General features: G+C 53.4%; 1 protein-coding gene across 1 annotated transcript in view; it reads left to right on the top strand.

The window, feature by feature from the left end:
* The window catches only part of CREB3L4 (cAMP responsive element binding protein 3-like 4), a 25,731-nt gene extending 17,100 nt beyond the window's left edge, over window positions 1–8,631 (top strand). The window contains exons 7-9 of the mRNA XM_015411719.1: window positions 2,379–2,463; window positions 6,493–6,589; window positions 8,345–8,631. Of these exons, the coding sequence (XP_015267205.1) occupies window positions 2,379–2,463; window positions 6,493–6,589; window positions 8,345–8,631 (469 nt within the window). The remainder of the gene's footprint in view (window positions 1–2,378; window positions 2,464–6,492; window positions 6,590–8,344) is intronic.
* Window positions 8,632–10,795: the final 2,164 nt, after the last annotated feature.

Genomic DNA, 10,795 nt, shown 5'->3' with positions numbered 1-10,795 from the left:
GGAAGCGGCGAGCAATGAGCAGGGAGGGGGGGCCAGAGCGGCGAGGGCCCAGTGGCTCACCACTCGGCCCTCCCTTCGGAGGGGGGGGGGGGGAGAAAAAACTGCCGCCGGCACCGCCGCCGGCGCTTGGGAGGGAAGCAACGAGCGGCGAGCAGGGGGGGGAATCAGCGAGGCCTCCTCCGCGTGTTCTGCATGGAGCTCCCCCGCTCCCCCCCCCCACGATTTTCGTGGGTCCCCTTTCTTGTCTATATACTAATAACCAAGACGCCCCCTCTGTGCGGATATCTAAATCTGCACATTGGGGACACTTGGGGGGAAAAGAGATTTTTCTGCACACTTGGGGCAGTCCCTTGGTTTACAGAAAAATCTGGAAAGTTAAAAAAAACTATATGGGGGATACTTAAATCCCCCCCAAATTAAAAGAGTGTTCCCTGCACATGCGCAGAGAACGCTTTGGCCGTTAGGGGGGGAGGCCCAGTGGCTGGGAGCTGCTCAGGCCTTACCGTTTGTGCCCGGGGGGGGGGCGGGAGAAGGCTCGGCCAGCTGGGAACCGCTCGGGCCTCGCCACTGGTGCAGGGGGGGGGTAGAAGGATTGGTGGGCCTGGGGCTCACCGTCGGTGCTGGGGGGGCAGGGGAGAAGACTCACCAGCGGCTGCTTCCTCCTCCTCCTCCACGTGGAGCTCCTTCTCCCCCCCCGCAAGTATCGCGGGTCCCCACTTCTTGTTGTTTCAGAATTCCAAAGGGGCCCTCAGGCTCAAAAAGATAAGGTATTTCTGCTCTGCATATTCCACTAGAAACCGGCAACAAGAAGAGAGCTGTTAAGTTGAACCAAACATCCATCAAATCCAGCATTAAAAACAACAACAACAAAACACACACACACAAAGGAGATCTCCCCTGTGCCCCCATCTGCGATTCAGAGATAGACTACCTCAGAACATGAAGTTTCTGTTTAGCTACCCTGGCCAATACAAAGCTATTCAGAGACGAATCCTTCTCTATGAGTTCATCTAAAGCAGCCTGGGTACGTCCTCCAGACTGATAGATCGTTTTCCTGTGTCCCTAGGTAGCTCTTGCCAACATTTCATCAAGATGTGATTTTAAAAACGACAGCATTACAGGAGAGATCCACATTTTGCTGCTACATCTCTCCTTTGGCTGTTTTGTATGTCATTCCTTGACCATGAGCCCCACGAGTGTGGAGTTTTACTGTCCAAAGCTCCCTCCATGTGAAGCTTTGACCGCAAAGCGCCATACTCATGAAGCTCCACGCATGCGGAGCTCTCTATTTATTAGATGAAGCAGTTGGATTGTGTAGCACAATACATTTCTACTTTTAATGGCGCATCTCAGCCGAACTGGGACACATGAAGTCTGAGCATGTGCCTGTCCCTCTATGTCAGATGGAAGAGTTTCAAAACAGCTTTGAGGCGTGGGACCCCACTTTTTGAAAGACATAATCATCACCCTACCATGGCAGCAGGGCCTTTACTAGTGGCAAGATGGTCTGAAATCCAATACCTACTGATTTTGTCACCTCTGCTTTGCTTTGGCCAACTGAAAGCCAGTGGTGAGGAGCACGGACTCTAATCTGGGAGACCCGGGTTTGATTCCCCACTCCCCCACATGCAGCTGCTGGTATGACCTTGGGTCACTTACAAGTTCTCTCAGAGCTGTTCTCTCCGGAACAGTTTTCGAAAGAGCTCTCTCAGCCCCACCTACCTCACAGGGTGTCTGTTGGGGGGAGAGGAAGGGATTGTAAGCCGTTCTGAGACTCCAAGTGAAGGGCAGGGTATAAATCCAATCTCCTCCTCCTCCTCACAATACAAGAACTTGTGGGCACTCCATGAAATGAATGAACAGGAGGTTTAGAACAGATAAAAGGAAGTACTTCTTTACCCAAAGAGTAATAAAAACATGGAATTCACTGCTGCAGGAAGTGGTGGCAGCTACATACATAGACAGCTTCAAGAGGGGACGGGATAAGAATATGGAGCAGAAGTCCATGAGTGGCTCTTAGCTGCAAGGTCTAGAGGGAACACTCTGTCTGGGGCAGTGATGCTCTGTGTACTTGGTGCTTGGGGGGGCAACAGTGGGGGGCTTCTGGAGTTCTGACCCCGCTGGTGGACCTCCTGGAGGCACCTGGGTTTTGGCCACAGTGTGACACAGAGTGTTGGACTGGCTGGGCCACTGGCCTAATCCAACATGGCTTCTCTTGTGTTCTTTTGAAGGCAGTCTCCATGGGATTACATCTCCACTGACCTCCCTCTCCTCTCTAGGCACCGCCTCTCACATCCCCAGGAATTTCCCAAGCCAGAGTTGGCAACCCCGAGGAGGGGAGGTCCAACCTGCCCCTCTGATGCTTTTTCTCCCCACAGATCCCTGGTCAGCCAGCTCCAGAGACTCCAGGGCCTCATCAAGCAGACGTCCACCAAGGCCGCCCAGACCAGAACTTGCCTCGTGGTACGTGGGGGGGGGGAGGTTGACGCGGGAGGGGGCTGCACATTTGCTGAGCTTGGTCAAAGCCGTGCAACCAGATCTGGAAGAACTGCAGTGGCTACACCTCTAGGGGATGATCAGGGTAGGGAGAGGCTGTGGCTCAGTGGAAGAGCCTCTGCTCGGCATGCAGAAGGTTCCCATTTCAATCCCTGGCATCTCCAGTTAAAAGAATCAGGTAGGAGGTGATGTGAATGACCATAGCTTGAGACCCTGGAGAGCCATGGGCTGTGATTTAGTGTTAGAACCTCTGCTCTGCATGCAGAAGGTCCCAGGTTCAATCCCCAGCATCTCTAGTTAAAAAGACCAGACAGTAGGTGATGTGAAAGACCTCCGCCTGAGACCCCGGAGAGCCGCTGCCAGTCTGAGTAGACAAGACTGACTGTGATGAACCAGTGGGCTGATTCAGTATAAGGCAGCTTCATGTGTGTTTTTTCAAGGGGAGGCGCCGTGGCTCAGTGACAGAGCATCAGCTTGGCATGCAGAAGGTCCCAGGTTCAATCCCCGGCATCTCCAGTTGAAAGGCAGCACGTGATGGGACAGACCTCTCTGCCTGAGACCCTGGAGAGCAGCTGCCAGTGCAAGCAGACAATATTGACTTTGATGGACTAAGAGTCTGATTCAATAGAAGGCAGCTGGCTGTGTGTTTTCAAGGGGAGGGGCCGTGGCTTAGTGGCAGAGCCTCTGCTCGGCATGCAGAAGGTCCCAGGTTCAATCCCCGGCATCCCCAGTTAAAAAGGATCAGGTGGTAGGTGATGGGAAAGACCACTACCTGAGACCCCAGGGAGCTTCTACCAGTCAGAGTACAGTCTGTGGCTCAGTGGTAGAGCCTCTGCTTGGCATGCAGAAGGTCCCAGGTTCAATCCCCGGCATCCCCAGTTAAAAAGGATCAGGTGGTAGGTGATGGGAAAGACCACTACCTGAGACCCCAGGGAGCTTCTACCAGTCAGAGTACAGTCTGTGGCTCAGTGGTAGAGCCTCTGCTTGGCATGCAGAAGGTCCCAGGTTCAATCCCCGGCATCTCCAGTTAAAAGGATCAGGTAGGAGGTGATGTGAAAGACAACTACCTGAGAGCCCGGGGAGCTTCTACCAGTCAGAGTACAGTCTGTGGCTCAGTGGTAGAGCCTCTGCTTGGCATGCAGAAGGTCCCAGGTTCAATTCCCGGCATCTCCAGCTAAAAGGGTCAGGTCATAGCTGCTGGGAAAGACCCGGGAGAGCCACTGCCGGTCTGAGTGGGCAATATGGACCTCGATATTGGTACCAACGGGGTAAGAGGACGGCCCTATGAACACCAAACCATGACAGCCGCTGGATGGGGACGAGTAACACCTACGGGACATTATCCTCCTTAGTGAAGGAGTATCCTTGCTTTATAACATTTTTGAGATGCCATCTCGTTATATTGAGAGATTGAAACTAGTGAGCACTTTATTTTGTTAAACTGACTGTCTTGTTTGTATTGTTTTTGTGTGTCGGCACATGGTGCCCCTTGTAAGCCGCCCTGAGCCCGTCCGCGGGGAGGGCGGGGTAGAAATACAATAATAACTTAAATAACTTAAATAAATAAGATAGTCTGATTTGGTGTAAGGCGGCTTCGGGTGTTCAAGTATTTGGGCAGGGGGTGGCCATTTGTGGCTTGTACCTAGAGGCATCATTTAGCGGTGGACGGAGGGACCTTTATCCCTCTCATTCATCAGGACCCCCAATGGGCCAGTTCTCCGTCGCAGGGAAATGATTATTATCTACACAACGAAACTGGCTTATGTCTGCGTGAATAAACTACACGATGTATTTTCCCCGGGGGGGGGGTCAGCCGATGTGTTCAGGGAGTCTGCCTCCCAGGTCCACGTGGGCCTGATTCGGATCGGGACCCTGTCATTCAAGGAGAGGGGTCTTGAGCCCCTCCCCTTTACCTGTTTTTCGAGATGGAACCCACCCACCCCCAGCTTCCCTCACTGGGGATGACTAGGCACACCATATCAGTATAGGCAAAGGTTTCCCTTGCTCGAAAGCCAGTCGAATCCGACTCTAAGGGTGCGGTGCTCATCTCCGTTTCCAAGTCGAAGAGCCAGCGCTGTCCGAAGACGTTTCCATGGTCATGTGGCCGGCAAGACTAGACGCCAAGGCGCACGGAACGCTGTTACCTTCCCACCGAAGCGGTACCTATTTAAAGGTAAAAGTAAAGGTTCCCTTGCTTGAAAGCCAGTCGAATCCGACTCTAGGGTTGTGGTGCTCATCTGCGTTTCAAAGCCGAAGAGCCAGCGCTGTCCGAAGACATTTCCGTGGTCATGTGGCCGGCATGACTAAACACCAAGGCGCACGGAACGCTGTTATCTTCCCACCGGAGTGGTCCCTATTTATCTACTTGCAATTTCTTGCTTTCGAACTGCTAGGTTGGCAGGAGCTGGAACTAGAGACAGGAGCTCACTCCGTCATACGGCACACTCGGGTTCAAACTGCTGAACTACCGACCTTCCACAGCCTGCAGTTCAGTGTCTTAACCACTTGAGCCACTGCAGCTTCTTGCTTTCGAACTGCTAGGTTGGCAGGAGCCGGGGCCAGAGACGGGAGCTCACTCCGTCATGCAGCACTTGGGTCTCGAACTGCTGAACTGCCAACCTTCCAGTCTGCAGTTCAGTGCCGTAACCACTTGAGCCACCGCAGCCCGTATCAGTATGCAGTAGAACAATATTAGAGTCCAGTGGGGCATCTTTAAGACCAACAAAGGTTTATTCAAGGTAGGAGGTTTCGTGCGCGCGCACACTTTTTCAGATATATTGGAATGGTGTGTAAGGTTCAGACTTATAGACAGGGAATATGCAGAGTCCAAAATAACAAGCTAAGGTTATAAGAACAACAGCTGTCAAGCAATAAATACGTCCGAATAGCAGATGACTGTCTAAAGGTGTCTTTTCGAATTGCGGGAAGCAAACCAAGACTCCGAAAACTCTGGACTCTTGTTTTGTTGTGCTGCTTCCAATCAACACGGCTGCCCACCTGGGTATACACAGTACACAGCAGTCTACTGGGGCACGCAGGGCCAGCCGGAGCCATTTCAGGTTGGGCATATCTCATGGAGAAGGCCGAAGACCCAACCTGGCAGGCTCAGAGTCCCAGAACACATCTGCGGGCTTGGCCTGGGGACACCCCTGGGGAACAAAAGGTATCACCTAGACAAGCTCTTTGGCAGGTATATCAAAAGCGCAAATCCCTTTGCCTGTAAAGCACACGTTGCCGCTTCTGTTGGGAACACTGCGCTCCTCCTTGGGTTTTTTTCCCCAAAAGCAACCGTGACGGATGATTTCAGAAATATCTTTGGCAGGGTGCGGAATCTGTTCTCCAATAAACGCGGCACATAAATCAAGCCAGCACCTTTGCCTAACGTCTTGGTCTCTTCTGACGCAGAGGAGTTTCACGGGGGAGGGCGTATGAAAGCTTCCGTGGACTTCAGCCTACAAAAGCGTCCGCTGCTATACATTCGTCTTCAGGGGTCATTTCATAGAAAAAGAGGTACAGGAGCTCATTCGTATAACTCATTAGCACGACTTATTTGCATAGGCCACACACCCTGGCATCACCGGACGTGTGTCAGAAGGCAGCACCCACCGCTCAGGCTCCACTGGACTGTTTTGGATTGCTAGCTCGGGGGGGGACGGGACGTGCAGATCTGTCCTCGCAGAGGAGGGAGAGCTGGTACCTGAATAAAACTTGGTCTTAAAGGTGCCACTGGACTGTTTTGGGCCGGGGGGCCGGGGGGGGGAGCTCTGCAGCTTACCTGGCTGCTTCTTGCTCTGACTGAGGGCTGCTGGGAGCAGGGGGTGGGGCTTGCTGCATGTGCTCGCCCCCCGGGCTCTTTACTGCCAGAGCTCCGCTCCTGTGCGCTCCTGCAGGAAATGACCCCTGTTCGTCTTAGAGGTGCCATAGGAGTCTTGGTTTTGTTTGCGTGATTCTGTGATGTCTCAGGCTTATTTTCGAAATCTTCCCTTCCGCTCGCAGATCCTCATCTTCTCTCTTGGACTTCTCATCCTTCCCAGCTGCAGCTCCTTACTTGGGGGGACCCAAATAAGCCAGGAGGAATACCGACCTTCTGGAGGTAACTTGTAGAGAGGAGGAGGAGGTGTGAGGTCGTGGGGGGGGGAAGGGAGATGGGAAGAGCAGCTGCTGGTGTGACCTTGGGTCAGTCGCAAGTTCTCTTGGAGCTGTTCTCTCAAGGGCAGGTCTAGAGAGAGCTCTCTCAGCCCCACCTACTGTTGTGGGGAGGGGGAGGGAAAGGAGATTGTAAGATTGTAAGCTGCTCTGAGACTCCTTCGGGTAGCGAAGGGCGGGGTATAAATCCAATCCCTTCTTTCTAGGCTCGATAGAGCCTCCCTATGCAGAAGCAGTACATTCATTCATTCATTCATTCATTCATTCATTCATTCATTCATTCCGTTTATACCCCGCCCTCCCAACCAAGGCAGGCTCAGGGCAGCTGACATAAAAATTTAAAACAGCTGAAACAATACATTTCTAAAAACCGATCATCAAGGGCTAGTGTGCCAAGGTATAAACTGATGGGCCCTGAATGCTGGGTGCCGGCAACAAATGGCAACCGTCACCAGAGTTTCCGGAGGCATCTCTGAAGCAGAGATTCTGGACCAGGTGAAGTTCCAAATTGTATTTCGGTGGATATGAGAGCCAGAAATAGTTCTAGTTGAACTATGGCCCTGTTTGGTGTCTTGGTTAAGTGCGCGGACTCTAACCTGGGAGAACCGGGTTTGATTCCCCAGTCCTCCACTTGCAGCTGCTGGATGACCTTGGGCAAGCCATTGTTCTGATAAGAGCTGTTCTTGAAAAAGAGCAGTTTCTGTCAAGAGCTCTCTCAGCCCCACCTCCCTCACAGGGTGTCTGTTGTGGGGAGGAGGAGGGAAAGGAGTTTGTAAGCCGCTCTGAGACTCCCTTGGGTAGTGAAGGACTGGGTATAAATCCAATCTCTTCTTCTTCTTCTTCTATTCTATCCATGTAGTCTATTTTTATTCATCTGGGCATAGAGCAGGGGTCATGGAGGGAGTGGGGGGGGGAGAGGCAGCTGTGAATATCCTGCATTGTGCGGGGGGTTGGACTAGATTACCCTTTGGGATCCCTCCCAGCTCTGTGCTTCTATCAAGGAGCTCGGGACGGTAAACATAGTTCTCCTTTCCCCGACTAGCCAGATTCGAGTCTTGTAGCACCTTAAGAGGCCAACAAGATTTTTTTTGGGGGGAGTATGAGCTTTCAAGGGTAAAGCTCCGTCTATCAGACAATGTTTCTTCAGTGTGGTATAGTGGTTGACTGCACAGACTCTAATCTGGGAGAGCTGAGTTTGATTCCCCGTTCCTCCACATGCAGCTGCTGGTGTGACCTTGGGTCAGTCACAAGTTCTCTCAGAGCTGTTCTTTCAAGAGCAGCAGTTTCTGTCAGAGCTCTCTCAGCCCCACCTGCCTCACGGGGTGTCTGCTGTGGGGAGGGGCAGGGGAAAAGAGATTGTAAACCACTCTGAGATTCCCTTGGGTAGTGAAGGGTGGGGTATAAATCCAATCTCCTCCTCCTCCTTCTCTTCCCTGACTGTGCCCTCAAAAGAACCTTATTGACTTCATTTCTCCGCAGTGGGGACCCCAGAACGGCTTACCCCATTCTCCTCTCCTCCATCTGATCCTCACAACAGCCCTGCGAGGTAGGGCCGGCTGAGATGACGCGACTGTCCCGAAATCACCCAGCCAGCTTCACTGGTAGAGCGGGGATTCGAACCTGGCTCTCCCACATCCTAGTCCGCAAAGTCTATGCTCCGCCCCCTGCCGGCTCTCCTCACGCTCCTTTCCTTCTCCCGCAGTGATCTCCAGAACGATCCTGACCGAGGGAGGGCTCTCTGATCCGGAGGAGCCTCCCGGTGCTGACGAACCAGAACCACCTCTTCTGGAAACTGGACCGCTCTGGAAAAGCTCGGGGGATCCAGATCCCGGCAGTGGAGAGAAAGGGGTCTGGGAGAGCACGGGGCAGGGACCGCCGGGTCTTCTTGGGAACTCCGAGACGGAGCCAGCAGAGGGTCTGCCGGCCGAAGCAGAGAAGCCTGTGCCCGAAAGAGACCCCACCAAGCAATTGCATGCAGATGAGATGTGATAGCCAGAGAGGTTCTACAGAAAGAGGCCACGGATTCGAAACATCCGACCTGGGACTCTCTGGCGGCGTTTGTACAACCCAGGTCCCTCCTAGGCTGATGTGATGGGCTATGCATCTGAGAATGCCTTCCGCTGGGTATGGAGCAGGGGGTCACTGGGGGAGTGGTGGGGGAGAGCAGCTGTGGATTTCCTGCCTTATGCCGGGGTTGGACTAGATGACCCCTGGGGTACCACCCAGCACTGGTAACCCAGCGAAGCAAGAAGACTCCCTGCTTTTTTGAAGGACGCTGAGCCTGCTTCCAGGTAGACACTCCACACTGGACTATACACACTTTGCCTTTCCCTGTTTTTCAGGGAGCATCCTGATTTTCTGGCCTCTGGCCCCAATAAATCACAATCACAAATTTTAATTTTTTTTTTTAAAAAAATTGCCTTTCGGCAACAGCTTGTTCAAACTGTGTTCCTCAGTTTTTTCACTCTTCTGGTTTCTGCTCCCAGAAGTTCAGTTCCAGTTGCAGCAGATGCATCTTGTCTCTAATGTGCATCGTAGAAGAAGAAGAGGAAGAGATTGGATTTATACCCCGCCCTTCACTACCCAAAGGTGTCTCAGAGCGGCTTAATAACTCCTTTCCCTTCCCCTCCCCACAACAGACACCCTGTGAGGCAGGTGGGACTGAGAGAGCTCTTGACAGAAACTGCTCTTTTTCGAGAACAGCTCTTGTCAGAACTACAGCTTGCCCAAGGTCATCCAGCAGCCAGGTGCAAGTGGAGGAGTGGGGAATCAAACCCGGCTCTCCCAGATTAGAGTCCGCGCACTTTAACCACGACACCAAACTGGACCTCAGTAGGGTATAACGCCACAGAGTCCACCCTCCAAAGCAGCCATTCCCTCCAGGTGAATGGATTTCTTCTTTTGCCTGGAGATCAGCTGTAATAGCGGGAGCTCTCCAGCCGCCACCTAGAGGTTGGTAACCCAGCGGCAGACCAGAATCCAACAGGGGCAGCCTTTCCCCCTTCCGCACAATTCAGGCCCGTGGCCAGGATTTTTTAAATTCGGGGAGCCTTTAAATAAGCCAGGGGGCACCCCGCACCCCCCCCAAAGGAGTGCCTGGGCTGGATGGGATGTCGGGGGGCCTCGGTGGTAAGTCAGGGGGCCTGGCCCCGAGGTGCCCCACTGCGGCTACAGGCCTGCCGCACATGGAGGGACAGTGACCGGATCCAGGTTTTTGTCTGCTCACACAGCCCCACACGACACACCACGTCTTCCCACGGAAACGTGCCAGCCCGAGATGCGGCATTCTGCACATGCTCTGAGTCTCATCTTATTTTCCTGCACAGTCTGGAGAAGGTTCCCCTGCTCAGACTGAGCTCAGCCCTTTGGTTTCCCCGCCGAACCCGAGGCATCGGCTGGACACTTCTGCTTCTGGTGGTGACGCATTGAGAGGGAAAGGTATTTTAATGGTGCCGAATTGGTGTTGATGACAGGGGAGGGGGAGGGCGTGGGCAAGGAGAGGGCCGCCGGCCGGGCCAGCCGCAGAGATGATGTCATCTCCCAGGAGAAGGCGCGCTCACTCGGAGTGGCATGAGCGGAAGAGACGACCTTTCTCGGCCGAGCATATTTCTACCCTGCCCTTCCTCGAGAAGCGTAGCACCACACACGCAGTCCTTCCTTCCCCATCTTGTCCTCACAACACCCCTGTGAGGCAGGCCAGGTGTCGAGAAAGCAATGAGCCCAAAGAGATTAAAATGTGGAAATCGCTGCGAGAGGATGTGGTGATGGCCATGGGCATGTTGTTGTTCAGTCGCACAGTTGAGTCCGACTCTTCGCGACCCTGTGGGCCACACCACGCCAGGCCCTCCTGTCTTCCGCCATCCTCCGGAGTTTGCTCAACTCCATGTTCGTTGCATTGAGCAAACTTCAGAGGACGGTGGAAGACAGGAGGGCCTGACGTGATCTTGTCCATGGGGTAGCGAAGAGTCAGACTCGACTGTGCGACTGAACAACAACAACATGTTCGTTGCATCAATAAGAGGAGGAGGAGATTGGATTTATACCCCGCCCTTCACTACCCAAAGGAGTCTCAGAGCGGCTTACACACTCCTCTCCCTTCCCCTCCCCACAACAGACATCCTCTGAGGTAGGTGGGACTGAGAGAGCTCTTCCG

The sequence above is a fragment of the Gekko japonicus genome, unplaced genomic scaffold, assembly GCF_001447785.1.
Source record: "Gekko japonicus isolate JY-2015 unplaced genomic scaffold, Gekko_japonicus_V1.1 scaffold175, whole genome shotgun sequence".
In the NCBI taxonomy this organism is placed as follows: domain Eukaryota; kingdom Metazoa; phylum Chordata; class Lepidosauria; order Squamata; family Gekkonidae; genus Gekko; species Gekko japonicus.
This window is presented reverse-complemented; position numbering and strand designations above follow the sequence as displayed.